The following is a 22,895-nucleotide window of genomic DNA, read 5'->3' on the forward strand; positions in this document are numbered from 1 at the left end:
GCAAGTAGTTAGCTAGCAGTGGGAACTGGTCGCAGTTTGCTAGGGTATTACGAGTGGGACGCAACTGGGGTTGCATGCCACTCGTAATACCCTAGCAAGCTGCGGCACACTCCCACTCCTGCTCTATCATGTAAGTCTTAGATGCACATTGCGTCCGACTCTAAATGAGGCCCTTTCTTTTTAATCATGTTAGAAATTTTAGTGTGCTTTTGCAAAGTGATTTGTTCAGTATTCATTGCCCTGAAATAATTTATTTATATTTCATCTATTTCTATTTTATTCTATTTATAGTTAACATGAACAGGAAAGGTAGGCACCTTTATAAATAATTCTGATGCTTTTAGTAAGAGTAGGGGCAGTGTACAAATATGAAACCTCCGGATGTGCAGATTTACTACTGATTTTAGAGGAAGTATTGAAATCAACCTCTTTGAAGTCTTTAGTACTGACAAAAGGTCGAGCAAGATTAGGACAGCAAAATTCAGACCATACAAAGAAACACCAAATTCTTATATAGATACACGGAGGCAAAATAAGCCTTAACTTATTTTTTGGTTAAATGATCCTAATTATTCTTATAAATATTCTGACATCAGATGTTTAACCTTTTCACTGCAAAGGCATTTTTTACTGTGCTGAGATTATTTTGGCACTTTTGGGCTCATTGCATTCCAGCTTCAATATCAGTAATTTTTGTGTGCAGTTAATTAATACCTTGTTTTTTTTACCTCTGCATCTTCAGAAAACTTCTTTCTTTAAAAACCTCTTTCAAACAAAGGTGTCCCTTTTGTAAGCAACATGGGTGGCTGGGATCATGAATCTAAAAATCTGCCACCACCATCACCCCTTCTAGTTAGAGATTTATTTAAATTAAAAACATATATATTGTAACAAAAAAAACAGGTACCATCATTTTTAAGGAGACCTCCACTTTAGAATGAGAGTGCCCTTAATGAGCTATTTTTGACCCCCCCCCCTTCACCCCACACTCATTTATTTCTTCCTGATCAAAAATTCAACATGAGCCCCCTCATTTAAAATAGGTGACTCCCCTCTCTAAAATGAGGGTGCCCTGTTTATTTTTAAGCCTCTTTTAAAACTCCCCTCCTTCTAGCTAAATGATCAGCAGGCAATAAAAACCAGGACACACGAGTTTGAAAAAGGATATTTTCCTCTTCTAAATTAGGAGGCTCCAAGAATATTTTTGAGAATGGGATATGGAGATTGAGGCTTTCTCCTCTATCCCTAGCATTTTCAGTGCTCGTTGCCAGACTCACGCGCGTGTGATATCACAATGTTAGCGTGATCTACTGATGCTGCATTAGGTCTCCCGTAACAGCACTACAAGAAAACTAATTGATCATGGTTGGCAGTTATCGGTGAGCTTCTTCTAAATCCTTAGCTGCAGGGTGAGTCACAATTTTGACTGCATTTCACCCTTAGTATTCAAAGAGTTACAGATGTTATTTACAGAAGTCTATATTATGCATTAAACTAATAAAAATTATAACATACGTTGCCATATAAAGATAGGAGCCCACAAGTCCAATGCTTTTAAACTAGCCATGAAGCTCTGAGATTATTTATTTTCATTTATTATCATTAATTTATATAGCTTCAATCAAATTACACAGCGCCGTATAGATAATATGTAACAATTTACATCAGTCCCTGTCTCATTGAAGCTTCCAATCTAATTTCCCAACCACAAACACATACAGACTAGGGTAAATTGTTGTCAGCAGCTTAATAACCTACCAGTATGTTTTGTGGGAGGAAACCAGACCAACTGAAGGAAAGCCATGCAATCACGGAGAGAACATACAAACTCTACACAGATAGTCGCCCTTCAAATTTATGTATAAGGTAATATTAAATTATCCGTAGAAGATAAGAAAACATCTTTGTGTGATTATCTCTACTGGTGGATTATCCCTATTATCTTATGATTATTTTCTATTTCATGTTCCAAAACTTTCTTTATGGGGATGCTCTCCCAGAACAATTCTCATTATTACTAGAGAAAAGAGAATAAAAGGTTCGGTTATTGGAGGTATTCTCAATCCAACAAGAAAATTTAAGATAATATCTTTATTATTTATATTCTTTAATTTATATAAATGTATAAACTATAGATTAAAGATGTGTAGCTTAGCTGTTCTAAACCCTGAACTACTTTAAATTCTAAATCTTAGACCAAAAATAGCAATTTAAAATAACGATATTTCCAGCAGGGAAAGAGATCCCAGCATGCCTCACGTGAAATTATATACTGTCCCTGGAGACCCTCCCATCGCATCCCTATTGGCTGGAATCTAACAACAGACTTAAACTTGTGTGGTAAGACATCTCAAGTTAACCCTATCAACTACGTTTAGGAACAATTGGCTTATGGCCGCACTTCTCATTAGTGTCAGACTCCTTTTCCATTCAAGCAAAAGTTTCGAGTTTAAAATTGTAGCATGTTCAAATATTTTAGAAAACGTGTATAATTATTTTAAACAAGGGGAAGGAAAGAAATTCACCCATTATCAACCATTTAGCAGTATCCTTAACAAGAAGAATGAGACATTGTTAAGTGCTTACCTACGACTCTGCACAATAACACCTTGGGGTATATTTACTAAACCTGCGGGTTTGAAAAAGTGGAGATGTTGCCTATAGCAACCAATCCAATTCTAGCTGTCATTTTGTAGAATTTACTAAATAAATGCTAACTAGATTCTGATTGATTGCTATAGGCAACATCTCCACTTCTTCAAACCCGCAGTTTAGTAATTATACCCCATTGAGTTGTACGGCTTGCACTCCCTTCTCAATCCCATCTCAGAGTAACTACATGATCAGGCACATGTATGCGTGTTGTGAACTTGTATATATTTGCACAAACATACATCTAGGAGAAAAAGAGAAGCAGATCTTGCAATATTCATGCACAATTGAACTTCACAACACTTTTTAGACTTATAGAAGGAATGCTCTCATAATATTACTGCACTTCCGTTCCATCGAACACTACTGTATTCCCATGTATATTTCATCTTATTCATTCTCATATGAATGCTGGAGATGATACAGTTGAAATTCAATAAGGGTATATGGTTATCAGGGGCTGGCTAGGCTGGGGGAAAGGGGGGCATCTGCCCTCCAGGGCCGGTCCCATAGTGGGCTATCTTGGTCTGGGTCACTGGGCCATCTGCATATTTTTTCTTTTAAAATAGGCTACTGAGTCGAGACTTGCCCCCCTGGCCCTCCCCTGATGGTTATCATTTATAACTACCATATTTTTCAGACCATAAGATGCACTTTTTTCCCCAAAAAAAGTAAGCATTTTATGGTCTGAATGTGGCCATAAGATCCAGCCTCTGCTGCTTGCTCTTACCACAGTTTCAGGCAACAGGAGGAGAGAGGAGACATTCAATCATTTCAATACACACAGCAACATTCAGTCACAAACTGCACATGTTATATTTCTAGCTTGTACTCCACTGTGAGAGAAATATAAATACAATGTTAAACATCTCAAGTTTTATCAAAGTATTGGGACTTTTACTTATATAATTGTGAATGTTATTATTAGCTTTAATAGATATAGCATTATAAAAGGCAACTTATATTTCATGTTTAGTGGTTCTTTAACACATAAGCAGATGTACATTCATGTGTGCATTCAATGCACACATACATTACGGTACACTTTTGCAACATTCATATATAAGAAGCAATGCTGAAGTTATAAATTCAAGCACAAATGCATCTTAACAATTTCTCTACTCTAATAAGAAATGCCTCGCTCTTCATATATTCATGACAAACATGAATTCACAAAACACACAGAAAGTTTACATTCTTCATTCATCTGCCGTAAAACTAACAAAGTCTAATACACAGCCTAAAATGCATTGGGAGACTATTTTGGCTCTATATTGCCACTTGTTGGTCACAAGTAATACTTCAGTAGTTGGTTCATACTACATAATTAGAATGTAGTTACCTAAATAAAGCATCATTGGAAAATGACATTTTCATGATGCATAGTTCAAATCTTTATCCTCATTATCCCTAGACAGTTGATCCAGAGGGAAGGAAAAATGCAATAAAGCATAATTCAATTCCTTCCTGGCTACATACTGGCAATCAGACACCTCCCTGAATAAAACATACTATTAGGTGTGTTTCTTGATGTCAGAAGTTCAGTGTTTTCTGATGTGCTAAAATACATCTAACCATTTCATGAATCTATGTATAGTGTCAGCCAGTACCACTTCCTATAGTGGTGCATCCCAAAGATTCACAGCTCTCATGGTAAAGAATAATTTTTTCAGCATCAGTAACCCTTAACATTATTGTGCATAAAGTTCCTGCTTACATTCTTAGTTTATCAATGGCTTGTGAATCTATAACATTTCTAGAATGGGACTTTATTTCATATCTACACCTTCGGCACGTGTCCCACTGTGCTACAGTCTGTCCTGATCCAGAAATCCATGAAGGTGGTGGAATTGAGGACTGGCAGCATTTTGTTTTACATTGGCCTCTAGACTAACAACACACAGAATGAGGGTCTATGCATAAAGGTTTATTTTAATAACATGTTTATTTAACAGGGAAAGTCTTGAGTGTTATTTTGAAACTTAAAAATTGATACGATAACCAGTAAGTTAAAATTGACATACCCTGGAGTGGGAAGAACACCCTATGTGGTTTGTGGCAATATTTGGTGTTTACTACTCTAACCCCAGTGCTAGAGTGGTGGTTTATTTATTATATCCAGCAGACAAAATGATTGTTACCTGTTGTGTTTGTAAACTAGCCTTACAACTGATTTCCTTATTTCCTTATTGCACACAATGGATCCTAGAAATCTTTACCAGGCAAGGAGAGGGGAGGATGTTTTGTTATAAATATGACCACTATGATGTTCTATGTTGGTAAACAGTATAACACTGTCCCATCTAAAGCAAAACACCACATGCATGTTTTAGCCACAAAATGCACAATCTTACAATTATACACAATGAACCTAATCTGTCATATTGCAGATGACAAATTTTATAAGCGCTCTTTCAAACACAGACAGTCCCTTCAGCACCAACATTGGGACACTCATGTTGGCTGATGCTGATATTATTTTCTAACACACATTTCTGAATGAGAACTCTTAATTAGTGGCTATACATCATGTGGCCACTTAAAAAAACATAACCCCAGTATAACTTCCTAAAAGAGCAAGTAACTGTATCTGTGCTGTTGACGTTTCCAAAATCCCTTTAGGATGGACACCTAGGCAGGGTCCTATCATGACTGTATCTTACACGACCTGGACATCACAAACAGTTCTATAAATATCCATAGCAGGTGTTTATTTTTGCAATTAAAGTGAATACAATTTATGTTATGCAATATGCTACTAAACTGGTATATACAAGCTACTACTGTGAGTCTGATTAAGTTAATAGCCACTAAAATATCATACATCAACAAAATATCCTAGTAAGCATGTTACATAAGACATATATAACTGCCTGAATGTACTTTTGGTATACAAGGTAGAACAGAATATAATTTAGCCAAATTCCCAGTGGATAGCTAGAAAATGTCAGACTATTTTAGTTTGTAACCCTAATACCTTTACTAGAAATATTAAAATATCCCATTGATAGTAACTACATGGATGAACAAATGCATAGAAACAATACATGCTTATAAAAATAAAACAGAGCCAACCAACTGGTGACACATTTATTCATGTAAATATCTATGCTCATAGGTAATCATGCTCAGAAGAAATTGTATGCCAAAATGTAGTTGTATAGTACATCACAATGTGCACATAAACGTTTCATAAAGTGATGGAAGAACAATTTCTTGATTATGTTAAAAGCTGCAATAAATATGTGTAAATGGTAGGGTGATAATAGTGCCACTTGTTTGTCTGTAGTTTCTAGTGAGAAAGTAAATATGCATGCTGTTAGTTGTCCATGATTAATTGTTATCCTTAACCAGATCGCTATACTGGTGGCCATTAAAACATGCTTGGATACGGTCATATGGGTGCTGGGTGCAGCTGTGGCAATAACGTGTATAAACTACATTGTTTTGGCTTTGTTTCCGCTTTCCTGTTTTACGATATTAATCTCTCTTCCAAAAGTATACTGCTTAAGTTAGAGAATTTTTTCTGTTCATTAAAATGCTGCACTAGCTGATATTAATTTTCAAGTCTGATAACTTTTGAAAACTCAATAAAGAATATGGGTAAAAGTGTACTTTGAATAGGACAACGTTCTACATCTCTTAGCTTCTCATTGACTACATATGTCCAAAAAATAAAGGTATTCTGCAAATTCTCAATTTTTTTAAAATATTAATATAAATTAAATATTGAAAGCAAACTTTAGGGATGCAATATTAAATTACATTTTCAACTGACCATTGATTTGCCCATTAGTTAAAATATTTTCTTCAATCCTCCTTCTAAAAATGTCTCTATGACTATTTTTTTCTATGTATAAAGATTTTATTTTGAAAAATGCCCACTTCTGACGTTCATTAATAACACACTGTACAAATCTGTTTGTATACTGAACTTTACCTGATATCATTTACACACCAGTATTCACATTCATGCATATTGACCACAAGAGCAGAGCACTTGATAAAATTAACCCTAAATCTAGACCAATTAAATGAAACACCACATATATTATATTTTAAGCAATGATTTAGAGTATTGCAACAATGAGATTGCAATACATGTTTTACATTGAAACATAAACAAGTGACATTTCAAATCACATAAAAAGATATTTATAACTAATTCTGACTAGAGCACACAAATTAGTTTTTTTATTATTAAATAGCATTAAATTAATTAAATTAACAAGGCAATTAAGTAGTAGGAAATATTAATGTAATATCTTCATGTGAATGGATCATAGAAATATTTCAAGTGTATATTATTTAGCTCTTTTTTGCTTAACAGATGCGAAAATAGAAATGGCATATTTAAAACAACACATACAATTAAAATAAGAAACAAAAAATAAAAGGTGAGATTATATGTGCTTGTCTATGCCACCTACTTATCAAAATATATATTTGCTCTCAGATCTAGAGACCTGTAAATATATTTAATGAGAGTTTTGGAAGCCAACAATGTTCTAAAATGTGGATTATTTTGTCTCCATATTATATTTCATGTTGTACCATAGTAATATTGAACAAAACAGTTTAAATCTGCTACAGAAATGCAATACATAGCCAGATATATAAAAAATATCCCACTGTTCTTCGAGGTAGGCATCAAGGTGTACTTTTTCATTATCCGTCATTCTGATGTTCTTTGTTTGGTTAAATCAATGTGGTAGGATAAGATGTGCCGTGCATTTGAGATTTAGCAGTAATACAACATTGAATCACACCTGTGCCTTCTAGATAATGGTTTCTTTTAATGAAAAATAAATCCTTCTTTTAGGCTAACTTGTAAAAAGACATTTAAAATGTGAATATAAGAAAAATGTATAAGATTGAAATGATTAATAATTAACATATTAAATATGATATTATCTTGTTTCATTTACAGCTATGCTATATATGCATATGTGATATATGTTGAAGCTTTATCTTCAACTTGTAAGAGAAAAAGGTTTATTCTAAGACAAAAAATATACTAATGACAGTAACTATGTGCATCAGACGTTTTCATACACCAAACAAAGCCTAGATCTGTATAAATGTCCATGAATAGAGAGATAGGACTAAAATATTTGTAACTAACTATATTATGACTTTCATTTATGCTTCTGTGTACAGATGAATCCACATAACTAAGAAACCTTAGAATGTTTTAAATTGTCGAATTGCAAACCATGCGTATTTGCTGTAATGGGTAAACATTCACACGTTATCGTAAATGTGCATCTGACAATGCAATGTCACATAAAACACAGATTTTGCTTTATAAATAGGTTTGGACTGCCTATAGATCTACAGCAGCTTTGCAGATTATCCATTGTTTTTCTCTATGCACACAAACCACTGTGTATATTGTACAGATTTTTTTAACATGCATCCTTGCAAAGTAGGGTTTGAGCAGATTCCATTTTCCCATTTTAAAAATGCAAATATACCTGTATCTTTAAATATGCGCCTTAAACCATTCACGTGTTCTTTGCATATGTTTATAACACCAAGATTTTGGTTAAATCTGTGTTTTTGATGACCAAGTGAAATGGCTTTCAGTGAGGAGGTTCAACTTACCTTCAGTTACTGTATCTAATTAACCCTCTAGGACTACAATCTAGTAACACTTTAGCAATCCTCAAGAGAATTCCTCTCACTGTGTTCTAGGTAACAATCTACCGATCCAAATTCAGTAGGTCACAGAGATTTGGAAATAATGAAAACATAAACTTGAAGCTTGGAGATTGACACAAAATAGCATAATAAAATCATAATTTGTTGTGGCACAAATACAAATGAATTACTCATGTGCCTGCATATGCTTGTGGGTATACATGATAATATTAGGGTCAGAATCTAATAACTAGAAATTTGTAGTTTGGAATTAATTAAAAAAAAAACTTCCTAGCCTGCAGAATACTATTTTACCTGTAATCAATGGAAACCTTATATCGCTATGTTTTTTCCATTTGTCTCATCTAGCAGCCAATAGACTATAATAAATAACATACGATTTTAAATCCCATCTGGTGCCACTTTGGACCACAAAAAAAAAATATATCCTTAATTTGAAAAAATCATCCTACTTCTGTTCAGGATTTTTGATATTGAGAACACCGGTGCTGGTTTTCTAATGATGAAACAAAGTCATTTAAAAACGGGGAGATGGTTTTAACAAGCACAAGATGTTTTTAACACGTACAATGCTATGTGACCCCAGGTCTGTGTTGTTAAACTGATTTTTATTACAATTTTTGGTCACTGAATGGCACAGAACAGGCCACTTGTTAAAGCAAAAAAGAGTGTTGCTCCAACATCTACCTTCACAGGCAGAAGAAAAGTTAAGCTGAAAATGAAATTAAAGTCTTTTATGGCATTTATTAACACAGAGATGCCGGCCAAAAATCTTAGCATGGTCAGACAAAACCAGTGGCTGAAATGTAAAACATAAGGGCACTGCCTGCATTATTAGATTTCCTTTTGTCTAACATGTCAATGCACACAGGGCTCTCTGACTTACTGGTGGGCCTTGTCTCTAGGCCAATAACATGTAAACATATTGCTTATGGACACATACAGTAACCTAAATTGCTTAATTAGGGTGAACTTGTGAAATTTCCCTTCCCAGTGTTCCCGACAACTTGAAATTATAAAAAGAAAAAGAAAGTAAAAATGATTCGACAGGCCAAGAAGGCCTGCAGGACGGCTGGAGCTTTTGACTGTGGCCTTACAACTGAAAAGCAAGAATATTGTTTTTAAATACAAATGAATGGTAGTTCTGTTAACCTCAGCCTACGCTGTTTCACCAATTGGTAGGCATGTACCTAATATTTATTGCGCTATGTACATGGTACAGTACACTTATGGAGAATATCTGGAAAGGGTACTGGTTGCTGCCACTAACACTAGCAGATAATGAGCTAAATGGCAGTCCAGGATTTAGTACTGCCTTCTACATGTTAAAAATGCCATGCGCCATTTTGTGATCAAATTGTAATGACTCTGGATTGTCAAAGCCTGACATGGAGTACGGCTACATGACTATAAGGCACATTCTATGCCACAATTATATATATATGTATATATATATATATATAAAAAAAAAAAAAGTAAACGATACACTAAATAACATCTGACAGCAATCTACAAATATTTATTTTCATTAAATATTGAATTTCTTATACTGCTCCCATGCTGCCACGAACATTAACATTTAATTCATCGATTAGGATAATCCCAATTATTTAGAAGTACATATTTTACCATACTACATCTTGTGAAGATTAGTTACATTTTTGAAATCTGAAACATTTAACATGTCCCTATAGTTAGATGTCCAGTACATACATTATTTTCTATAAACATCTCCAGCTATACAGTACATGTGTTCATGTGTGCAGTATTTATATATTTGGAGATTTATGCATGCACACAGGCATGTATACATATACATTACACCCGGTTACATAACACATCTATTAGCAGGTAACAACACTTCTACTAGCCCAACATATGAGTTGTTTTTCACATGCTGATACAAAGCAGAAAATGACTTTACTTTACACTTCAGTCAACTTTAACTATGAATATTTTCACAGACTTTGCATAATGTAATTCATTATTGCTTGTTATGGTGCAATGCTGATATAGTGTTACTTTGCCTTTACTTGTAAATATCTAGCATATTTTTGCACAGAACCAGACCCTCCAGCTCTGACGTGTTAATGGTAACAATATGATAACTCTACGAAGCATTATCATTTCTTAAAGGCAAACCAAGCAATTTTATACACTGATTCAAGACACACATCTTCTCACAATATTTATATGTTTAAAGAATATTCACAAAGACCTTGGACAACAAACCGGACAACTGCTACAGTGCACAAAACATCAGAATACATTAACTGCGTCCTTACTAATGAAAATAGGGAGCTATGTTAATTTGGGGCATTTTTTGTCACTGGACAATAAAGAACATTTGAGCATTTAGGTAGACACTGTAATTTCTGCAGTGATATGATAAGAACCTTTACACAAGCTGTTACATAAATGTAATCATGACAAAGCTTCAATAAGTACAACATTCAAATGCGTGCCACAATCGTCCAGATACCAGAGCACGTTTCCTCGCAAGAATACAGTACAGCGGTATATAGGACGATTTTCTCTTTAAGCACATAAACATTAATATATTGATGCAAACTTTTTCTAACACCTATGATTTGCAGATGAGAGAACATACATTCACTAACGGAGACATTGAAGTTTCATGTGAAAAGTACAATCCTAATTTCAGCCACACAGATGTCCTGGAATTACAAGCGATGTGTATAGGCATTTTAAGAACCCACTAGATGTCAATCGCATTCTAAGGAGGAGTGAGAAATTAATGAATGATTTAGGAGACTCAGCATTAGTGAGAATAGGTACCAGACTTCTAAGCAGTACTATTTGCATCCAATCATCTGTGCCCAGCTGCTGATTAATACCGTTCCTCAATGATTAGCAATTAATATACTCCTGCAGGCAACAAATTTATAGCTTTACCACTTGTACTGAGAACATTACATTTTCTGCTTTACTTCAAGCAAGTCAAATCAGGAATTTACAAAACAAATACCACTTTAGTTTTCAGACTCTCATTGCATCTTCAATGTATATGGATGTCAGTTGGAAAAGTATTATTGTAAACAGATCAAACTGCATAACTTTTCGTTCGCACACGTGATCTCGTGTTTCTTAACTAAAGAGCGAAAATTGCAGCTTTGTATATTTTCACTATCCTTTAAAACAATAATTCCAGCTAGAATTTTAAAGGCACAACGGAAACACTGCCAATCCTCAGGCAGAACGATTTATGTGTACGTACCTTTTCAATTTAACAAGGTCTGTTCCACAACTGCAACCTCTTCATATGTTCTAGGCTTTACTTAGCAGCTGAAAGCAGTACCACTACTGTTTATATTTACAGTCTTGTATCCGGTGCTTTCATCTCTATCTCTTTTTTTTTATGATAGGAGAATGTCAGTTTATTAACCTTATTTATTTGTAAACCATTATAACAGTTTTCTGCTTTGTTTCAAACTACAAATGAATTTTAAACAACATATAAACATAGCTAAGCTGAAAAAGAAACTAGCAATTTACTAAGCAAGGAAAAAAATTATGTTAGGAAACACTATTTACTTAAAGAAACATTTCTTTAAACCCAACGGATATTTTGTAACCCATTACAGAGAAGTGTACAAATTAGTAATCCCAATGTTACATGCACAAATGATAAATATATTTTATTTTACTGTAAGCCTCAATACTTAGATTTACACTTATTCTTCTATATTACTATAGGTTACAAAACCTATGCATGCATTACCTAAAAGAAATACAAAGAACACTACTTACGAGTCAAGGAGTTCACAATTAATATGCATATCCATAGGAGCACTAAAGCGATCATATTTCAAGGCTTTTTAAATCCACTTGAATACTTAAAAAAAAAAAATCCACCTTGAATCTTGTAAATTCCAGAAGAATTTTTTCCGCTGGTATGTTCTGCTGTAGGGAAATCGCTTGTCTATGTTGTCTTATTATAATATAGATTTTTTTATAAATATGTGCAACAGGAATAAGTGAAGCATGTATAAAGAGAACAGACAGCTTGCAGGTTAAGGAAAACCCTTTTGCAAGTCTGAGCAACTGAGTACTGACAAGCTAAATATGCCTGTAGCCCCATTCATTTCCCCGCCCACATGGGTTGCCAAAATTACCAAGCCCTACAGAGCTGGAGAAGTGATTCTTTACTATTCCTCCGCTGCCCCCTTTTTGTCATTCCCCCCTCTTTTTACTCTTTACGTCTGCTGACATTTCCTGATTTTTTTTTTCTTTTCACTCGAGCTTCGTAAAAAAAAGCTTCAGATGTGAGTCACGGTTAAGAATTGTCTGAGTCGTTAAATGAGGTCATTTAGAACATCCCTATTACTGCCAAGGTTTAATTTGTGTCGTCATTAGAATATTAAATCAGTGATGGTGTCAGAGTGCCAGAGCAGATATCAGCAGTTTTCAATTGGCTAAAACCTAACCCCCAAAGAAGCCTAATATGCAATATACAAATCTACAATGACAGTATATCTATGAGATTATACTGAACATCTTTCTTTTGACATTTATGACAAAAAATGTTAGGTCATTTTTCACAATGGTCACACACGTTTTTAAGTTACATGAAAAGGTTTAATTATTGTGCAATAAAAATAGTATTATAAATACAAGGTGATATTTTTATTACTTTGACACTCAAAGATCAGACCTGAAATTTTTTTTTAGCCGACTGATAGTTTCATCTGGGCAGAATATCATCAATTCCCAGTTCCAGGTAATCATAAGTGACAGTTATGAAGAGCCACGCAGGTATGGAACCTTTTATACAGAATGTCAGGCACTTGAAGTTTTCTGAATACGGGCTTTTCAGTAAACTGACGCATCATTCCCAAAAACTACTAGAACACATTTAAAAATGATCACATTTTTCCCCATGTTGCACCACATTTCCCTCTCCATTATTTGTGCAGCAGTGCTCCTCACAGTGACGGCAGTGAAGGACTTGGTAATCATGTAGGTATGTACATTATTACCAATCAGAGGCAATTATTTCCTTACTTTTCATTCTGGTTTTCTGGACTTTATGGATACCATATATCTGGATAAACACTTTCAGAGTGACATGCATGAGTTTTGAACCTTTAAGGATTATTTTGCCAAAGAGAACTGCCACTTTTGCTTGCAAACTTTTTGTCTGTCTGTATATGCCCCATAGACTGTAATTTTGCGAGCAGGTCTTTCTAACCTCTCTGACTGTCTGTACAACTCAGTATTGTTTTATTACTGTGTTTGTTCCCAACTGTAAAGCGCTACGGCAATTTCTGGCGCTAAATAAATAAATGATGATGATGAAGATTATATTCAATAAACTGTCTCTTCCTATTTGTGTACCAATCACAGTTGTAAAATAAGCACCACAATAAAAATCAGTGAAAGAGAGCACACTTTAATGGTAGGTGTTTCATTTTATTAAGGAACTATGGTGGTCTATTTATGAAGCTCTAAACCATGCGGAAACTGCTTTATCCGCATGGTTTCGGTATTTTTAAGTAAATTACTAATTTAAGAAAAGCCTAACACAGAAAATAGCCGAGATTTTGTATTAACCACAGTCCGCATAATAGTCAATGGGGACTGCGGTCTGGGCTTAGCTTTTAAGAACTTGTCCTTGATGGCTAACGCTATCTGAATATGGCGTTAGCTTAACTGCACTCCCTTCTGGTTACTATCGCAAAGTGGCTTTGCGCATGAACACCTGCGTTCTGCACAAGATATGCATCTCTCTTCCACTCTCATCACATCCTCCCATTCTCGGCTACAGGAGTTTTTCGGGCTGCACCCACTTTATAGAATTCACTCCCTCGCACCACAAAACTTTCCTCTAGTCTTCAAACCTTCAAGAGTTCTCTGAAAACCTACCTCTTCAGACAAGCTTATAATATTCCTCTACTACCCTCTTAATCTCCCTAGGTTACCATATTACCACCATCTACCCAGCTAACACAAGACAACAACCCTCTGATCAACATAGTTGTTTGACTGAGCATACAGTCTACTAAATACTTTGTAACTTTTGCATTCTAGCTGGACAAATATTCAGTATGCTGTAGCATGTGCCCTTGTGTATCAAACCATTGTCCCATAGATTGTAAGCTTGCGAACATGGCCTTCTTGCCTGTCTATATGTATGTATTACCCAGTATTATTTTATTACTGTTTATTCCCAATTGTAAAATGCTACAGAATCTGCTGGTGCTATATAAATAAATGTTGATAATGTTGATGATGCATGCTCAAAGCCACTTTGCAAAAGTAACTGGAGTTGAAAAGTAATTAAACTCATTGACAGGACAACCTCCTATCAAATGCACTGTCCTTGGATGATTTTTTAATAAATTTATTTGAAAAATCATCTGTCATCGTTGCGATGACAGATCAAAATTAAAGAAGCAAAACCAAGTTAATTAATAAATAGTCCCGTAGACCAAGAATTAACTTAGCTCAAGAAGGAACTTAATTAAAGAACACATTTTATAAATGATCATTCTCTGAAACAGAAGAATATTTCTATTCTTCGGTTTCAGAAGACCTGTAAATGATTGGCATAGACTCAAAGCAAATGTAAAAGATGGCATTTCAAAAAATGTATGTGTCTTTAAAGTAATCTGAACTAGTTTTATCTGGCCAATGAAGCTGGACTGTGTTCCGTTCTCTGTAGTTAAAATTGTACATTTCTAGATAACAGACAATATAGTTCTAGTGCTCTTACAGTAAAGAACTTTCTTTGCAGTTTGAGGGGGAATCCTGTTTCATTAAAATTTCAAAGGTTTACTGTATAGTAAGTACAGGATTTTGTTCTGAGCTTATATGCATTGTATATTGTATGTATTGTCTTATAATTATGCATTTACCTTTCTAGGCTCCTCTTTTATTTTTGTAATATTAAATTCATCATCATTTCTTTTTCTAATACATTCTGAACAACATGTTTACTGTTGCAGACATTTTTATTTATTCTGAACTAGATATAATAGACCAATAGATCAATCAGATTATCGTGCATTGCTGTCAGGTTCTTTTTTTAACATAAACCCTGCCAACAGCAATAACTCAGTATTCCCTAAATATACATAAATACAGCACTGCTTTGGTCTGATCTACTATTTATAAGAAACAAGTAAGTGTGTTTTGTATAACCTGTTTTACATAAAGCCATTTTGATTGTTATTAGATACGTCAGACACTGACTTAGAGATGCAGCATAAGTAATCCATAAATACTGCTGTGATGATATGATAGTGTACTTGTGGATGTAGCCTTTCTTTGTCCCATTCTGCACATGACATGGCCCTGTAAATTGGTGAATAAATACATTTGGCATTGATAATACACAGACCTTGGAATTTTGTTATAACTGCAGATTTGGCACAAAATCACGTAAGTTATGCACAAGCTCCATACACATTAGATTTTCTTTTGTAGGCAAAGATATCAGGATCAGGAAGAGTAGACAGTGGGCATATTTGGATGTGTTCTTAATTATGCAGGGTACTGCAGGGCTTTTAGCATGCATAATGCCCAAAAATTGACACTACATTGGAGGTGGTGGAAATAAGTACTTTACCTTGATTGTGTAGGTAAGGCAAAATGTACAAATGTATGATGCAAATGTGTTACTTGAAATAAATGCAGCCTTATGTATGTACAATGAAAAGCTATATCAAATTCAATATGTACTATCAGGAAATTATACTATACGTATCAGAACCCACTAATCCCTTTGTAGATAGTCTCACATACTGTATATTTATGGTCATGCACGATAAATGCATGAAAAACAGAAAAACTGGTCATGCACAGTAGCATCATTTTTTTGTAACCATATCAATGATCAATGTTTAATATACCAGGGTTTGTCTACCTTATTATTATTATAATAAATACATTTTGATTAGAATGTATTTATAAAGCACTATCATATTACGTAGCACTGTACATTGTGAGGAACTTGATACAAATAAATAACATACAATTACATGAAACAGAAGGTAAGGATAGCCCTGCCTAAATGAGGGGTGTGCAGAACAATTGATACATAAGGTAGCGGTTTAACAATGTTAAACCGCTACCATGTTTTTAAACTGAACCTGCTTCCTAATCATCAAACCTGCATGGATTGCACACTTTGGATTGACCACGTCTGTGCCCAATGTTATACATTGATACATGCACACACTAATATATACACTATGCACATTTGGCATATATTGTACATATTAAACAACAGTAAATTCACATACGCACAACTGCAAAGCCAGATACAGTTTTTTATATTAGTATGTTATTTTCAAATGTTTCCATAACAATTTTTTGCTATGGGATTCCCTACCTTATAATATAAGAGTCTCTCCCAATCTACAACTCTTTAAACACTTTCTCAAGACTCACCTCTTCAAGGATAGCTTCATACTAGCTAGCTAACACCATGTAGAGAATTACAGTAACATGACCTGGCATAATTTCATTGTTTTGTTTCTTAAAGTGTCCCACACTAGAGGTAATCAGCCTAATAGCCATGGCGTATTTAATAGTGTAAAGGGTCAGTCACACATACAATCAAATTGTCATGATGACAGTGAAATTCTTACTGGGTTAAAGCAATATAAATTCTTTGGAGAAAAGTGAGCACATGACAGTAAATCCCAGAAGTGACAGAGCAAACACACACAAAATACTTCATGAGTCTCCGCTTCACAGCTATATCAAAGTCACAATTAGAAAATTTACTGAAGCGTAGAGCATTTTTCTTTGCATGACAATGTCTTCCTAAGCACAATTAGAATAAATCTAAAAATAATACACTTGGTAATCTAACTTCACTTTGCAACAGTACCTGACTTCAAACATTGTTATCTGAGTTGAGAGAACATCTATCTCTGAGATCATTTGGCTATCAGCTCTAATCTCCTCAATGCTGGGGTTAAAGGTGATCTACAAAATATAGTTTTAAATTGCAAGCTTCACTCACAGTATATTTATTATATGCATGTATTTAATTTGGTGGCTTATAGCATATTTGCATTACTGAAAATGGAGGTTATTGGGCACTCAATCCAAAAAGGTATAATGAAAAGAAACACATTTATATAACTCACACACACACTGAATTCCTAAATGGCCTTTATTATTATTATTATTATTATTATTATTATCAACATATATTTATATAGCGCCAGCATAATCCATAGCACTTTACAATTGGGAACAAAACAGCAATAAAACAATACTGGGTAATATAGACAGAGTGGTAAGAGGGCCCTGTTCGCAAGCTTACAATCTATAGGACAATAGGGGTTTGATATGTGAGGCTAAGTGCTACATATTGCATATTGTAAAGGTAGAAAATGCATAGTGGGTTATATGATCCAGTCACACATCAATGTTGGTCAGGAGGTCAGAGGGTTGATTGAGTATAGAAAGAACACATGTAATTCTTCTGAGTACAAAGTGCATCAAATGTCACCGGTTCAATCACAGTACAATCGCCAGTTGACTCAGATTCGAATTTGTGGATCAAATTTGTGACTCATATTCGCTGTTCATAGTTCAATGTTCGCAGTTTCCTTTCGACAATCGCATTCAAGATTCATGTAACTATAGTGTGCTTAAATATTTTGTGCCTTAATATTTTTCATTTTTAATATTTTAAACACTATTTTAATAATATTTTTAAGTTATAGAATTCTAAAATTATTTTAATTGAGTCAGCGAAATTCACTGTGTTAGAAGCTAGATGTTTGATGTTTGTAGCTCACTATTAAAAGGCAATAAAATGCAACAATTGAAGCTCAAACAAATTGCTCTACATTGTTGTGTTAAACATTGTCAAAAAGGCTCGAACATGGTTGACTTTCTTGAATTTTGCTTGATTTCTTTTGAATCAATCAGAAATGTGAGACATTCTGGTGAATTATTTGATTTTTTTTTACCAGTTTGACCAGTTCAAGTATCTCTGAGTCACCTCCCATTTTCAAGAATATAAAGGACACATCAGGTACAGTTGTGATTCAATTAAAGAAAATTGGTGGCATACAATATTGTATAATATGATTAAAATCTTGTACATTTATAAAAGTTAATTATGTCTTAAATAGTTTTAATAACAGTTTACAGAAAGCCCCTCATTTATATATAGAAAATACTCAGTCAACACATTATTCAAAAATAACCTCATACGGGGGAATAAGGTGCCAAGACTTGGGAATCTCAGGATGACACAGACTTTGGGTGGCAGTATTACTTTGGCTGTGATTCATTGTGAATAGTTTCTGCACTATTGTCACTTCCCACGACAGGCTGGCTACATTTTCATAGTAGAAATCCCTTGCAATGAGCTGTCTATTAGACTTCAATACATTAGATTATGCCTTATTACAGAACACTGACCTTAAGCAAATGACTCATTTAAGAGGTCCTGCTACAGTGACATTTAGATAATAGGGTTAGCATTTAATAGGGGTAAACTTTCTTGAACAATATCGTTGTTGAAATGACGTATTCATCTCATGAAGAGTAAGCTAGGAAACTAAGAGCCCTAAAAGCCTCACGTATGTGGGAGTTGTGCAATACATGGAAATACCAGGATATGTGTCAGGAACCACTAATTCCTTTGTAGATATTCTCTTATACTGTATATTTGTGATCATGCGCTACGAATACATGAAAAATAGGAACATTTTCATGCACACTAGCATCAATTTCTTATGACCATATAAATGATCATTATTTACTATATCATGGTTTTCTCAACCTTATTATTATTACTATTTTTATTATTTTTATTATTATATGTTAGGTAGTGCAGAGGTGGAACTAGCGAGCTGTGGGCCCCAGTGCAGGGAAGCGGGGAGCAGGGAACCGGGGCCCACAACTAGTTCTGACCATCTGCATCTGCCATGCAGCGGGCCCTTATTATCTCCATGGACCCCGGTGCACCGCACCTGCCACATCAATGGTAATTCCACCACTGAAGTAGTGGTTTAAACATTTGTAGTTGGTGCTGGGGAAAGTGTGTGTAGCTACTGTACTGTGAGACAGAACCATTATCAGCCACCAATATTAAATAAGCCATTGGTGACTGTTATTTTTGTGCAACTACTGGTTGTGTGCTATGGTTGGAATGAGGAAAAACAGTGGAAAATGGAGATATGTAAGATGACCTAGTCATTGTCAAAATCTTAAAACAGTCATCTGCTGGCGACCATGGCTGTTGTTCACCATTATCTAAACTGAAGCTCCTTTCTCTTTGGCATCATGTTCACTAGTAAACACAAAGCTAGGACACTTGTTCCCCATTGACACAGAATCATCATCACCATTTATTTATATAGCACCACTAATTCTGCAGCGCTGTACAGAGAACTCACTAACATCAGTCCCTATCCCATTGGAGCTTACAGTCTAAATTCCCTAACACACACACAGACAGAGACACACTATGGTCAATTTGTTAGCAGCCAATTACCCTACTAGTATGTTTTTGGAGTGTGGGAGGAAACCCATGCAAACACGGGGAGAACATACGCCTCCTCACAGATAATGCCATGGTCGGGAATTGAACTCATGACCCCATTGCTGTAAGGCAGAAGTGCTAACCATTTAGCCACCGTGATGCCCAATGATGCAGTGAAGGTCTCCAAATGAGGAGAAGTGATGGCAACAGAAATCACAGATGAACTCTCCAGATCCAGCTGCTGAACTCAGTATTCCAGTAGATCATCACAACAACCTTGTCCCTGATGTGATTAAACTCCTCAGTTCTATGCTGTAATTTCCCACTGCCTTTGCAAATGTTTGACAGTTTTATATCTGTATGAAAATGTGAAATGATGATTAGGTAGAGCACAGAGCAGATCTAAAGTGTAGCCATATCTTTATACATTTTATAATATGTACCCTTGTGATGGTAAATGTTTACCAAGTACCTCCGTCAGTTTTATTGTTTATATTAAGTACCAATCTAGTGTATGTAACTTTGCTCCAAGTACCTTCCAAATCTGAGTAAATTTATACCATGCCATACTTTATGCATTTAAATGCTTTTAAAATTATTTCTGATTTATTTAATTTTTTTTACCTTTTACTAATTCATTCATATTTTGAGGTATATTTAACGAACTAAAGTACTCATTAAAGGACAAGTACCAGGTTCAGAAGATAGGTCTTATACATAAGCATTACATTAATAATATACATAGTTACTAGATTACAATGAAGATTGCATCATAACTTGTGTTCTGTGTCTTCATGGGTGATTCGTTTTTTGTCAATTGTTTTATAATAACAGGGCATTAAAGAAAGATGTGTCTAGATGTGGCTGCAATATCTACTATATAAATGCCTAGTGGCGTGTGTGGGAAAAAAAAAAACAAGCTGCAGCGCCACCTGCTGGGCAGAGTTATACACTGACCTATATATTTCTTGAAGGAGAAGTGACAGTTGGGAGTGGTTGGTCGTTGCCGGGGGTGACAGTGGGGAGTTTTTAACACCTTAAGTAGCTTGATGAAGGATGTGGCGATGAAGACGAAGGATGAGGTGATGGAGAAAAATGATGAGGTGGTGATATGTGGACAAAACCATGTTAAAAAAGGGCGCTTGCGTCGGGAAGTAGCGCTCTTTCCCTGAGGAGGCCTGGGCTAGGCCCAAATGCATGACAAGAACCTTTTTAACACCTTAAGTAGCTTGATTTGACTAGAATGCATGAGTATCATGCACGGGTTAACTTGTGAAAATACAGTTGTATTAGATCAGTTACAATTCTAGGTGTCAGCATACAAGTAGATTTTTTTCCTAGAAAAACTGTAAATATCATGACAACCAATAGAATGGTTCTGTGTGTGCTTTCACAATAGGCAGGGGAAATATGTAGGCACTGTCACAGCCCCACATCATTCTAGGTAGGTCCATGAAGAACACCTGATGTTAGGAAGAATAGTACACATTTTCCTTTAAAATTGCACATGTATTTCTATTTAGGCAGCTAGAATCAGCCTTCACTTTACTGTTCAAATTCTGAGTGTGTGCATTAAATCCCTATATTTTAATTAGCAGAAATAATGTTCCCATTATGAATTCAGTTTTAATAGAGCTCTGAGGAAACATCTTTTCCACCTTTACTATTTTTATTAAGTGACAAGAGATAAATTTTAAATCCTAATTCCAGAAACTCTTTTCCTGATTAGTCAGTTAAACCCATCAGTGCTACGGACGAATGGGACTTATCCTTAGCACACATGGCATTCAAAAAAGTTAAAATTGCACTTACCTGTCCTTGAGAAACTCAATGGCATCCTCGTTTGAACGAGGGGAGTCCACTTAATAGTTATTTTCTGGTTATAATGTGTGATCATCAGGCAATACCTCCCTACACTACAGAAATAATTATGAAGTCCAGGTATGGGGGAATAGGGCACAGATCTCCCTCACCTTGGCATCAAAAAAATAAGGCATACCTTCAAAAGAAGAGGGGAGTCATCTTTTTTCAAATGATAGTGCTCTTTTGTGGTTATTGTTTGGTGATCACATATGATCACTAGACAATAACACCCTACAATACAGAAACCATTAAGGAGCCAAGGATGGAGTGGGTTGTAATGCTCAGATCTTCTCATCCTAGCACATAGAGATGCGGGCACCATTTTTTGAAAGAGGGGAGTCCCTTCTTTCAAATGAGGTGCCCCATTAGTAGTTATTGACAATACTCTACACTGCAGAAAACATTAAGAAGTCCAGAGATGGGAGGTTAGAATGCCCAGATCTTCCCCAATGGGACTTTAATTTACTCAGGGGTACCCATATTTAATGTGATAGGTTGTCTAGTTTTCAGACTACATAGTTCCTTTGCATTTTATTCAAGACCATGCAAAATAGCTAAAACATGATTTTTTTCATTTTCAAGTGCAGATTTTATTATGAAAAACTATGTGGAGAATCCTGCTTTTTGCTATCTCAGAAAGGTGGATTTATGTCAAACCATGAACCACTAAGTATATCTTGGTAGTGTTTATAAAAATAAACTCACATTTACATTTAGTTCACTTCCAATTTCAGACAAGACAAAATACTTTTTTAGCCACTTTGATAAATTTCTTTTTGCTATGACATGAGATAGAAGCAAGCTTATGGTATTTTATCAAAAGCAAGATACAATTTCTCTGGGCACCATACAAACAAATTACTGATATTGATGTTAAAATGTGACCAGTGCAAAACAGTGCCAAAATAGGATCAGCAGTTAAGGGGTTAAAACTCTGCTGTGAATTGCTGCCGGCCTTTTGCTCCATTTCTCTCCATACATACAGTACATACACATACACACACAGACACTATAGAAAGAATATCCAAAAGGTGGGAGAGGGGGCACCTGCTGCTATAAGCCTTGGAAGCAAGGAAACAATTAAACTTAATTTTTTTTTTTTTTCTTTTAAAGTGTTTTTAAAACACTACATTGTAGGGTTACAAAACTTTTGAACCATTAATTTAAATTGGACTTTTATAACACGGATTAATAGAAAGACATTCTTAAGGAGTCAACATATCAAATTAATACAAGC

At 35.0% G+C, this 22,895-nt stretch overlaps 1 protein-coding gene across 6 annotated transcripts in view; it reads right to left on the reverse strand.

Annotated features, from left to right (window-relative positions):
* The window catches only part of CRLF1 (cytokine receptor like factor 1), a 132,888-nt gene that overhangs the window by 75,762 nt on the left and 34,231 nt on the right, over positions 1 to 22,895 (reverse strand). For 2 of the 6 annotated variants that reach the window (XM_075190412.1, XM_075190429.1), the window contains exon 1: positions 12,088 to 12,485. The exons of 1 other annotated variant lie outside the window; for it this stretch is intronic. In XM_075190412.1, the coding sequence (XP_075046513.1) occupies positions 12,088 to 12,142 (55 nt within the window). In that variant the 5' untranslated portion in view covers positions 12,143 to 12,485. Of the gene's footprint in view, positions 1 to 12,087; positions 12,487 to 22,895 lie in introns of those variants that run through there. 3 more of the 6 variants (XM_075190404.1, XM_075190421.1, XM_075190444.1) reach the window with 3 other exon arrangements.

Source organism: Mixophyes fleayi, chromosome 1 (assembly GCF_038048845.1).
Source record: "Mixophyes fleayi isolate aMixFle1 chromosome 1, aMixFle1.hap1, whole genome shotgun sequence".
Classification (NCBI taxonomy): Eukaryota; Metazoa; Chordata; class Amphibia; order Anura; family Limnodynastidae; genus Mixophyes; species Mixophyes fleayi.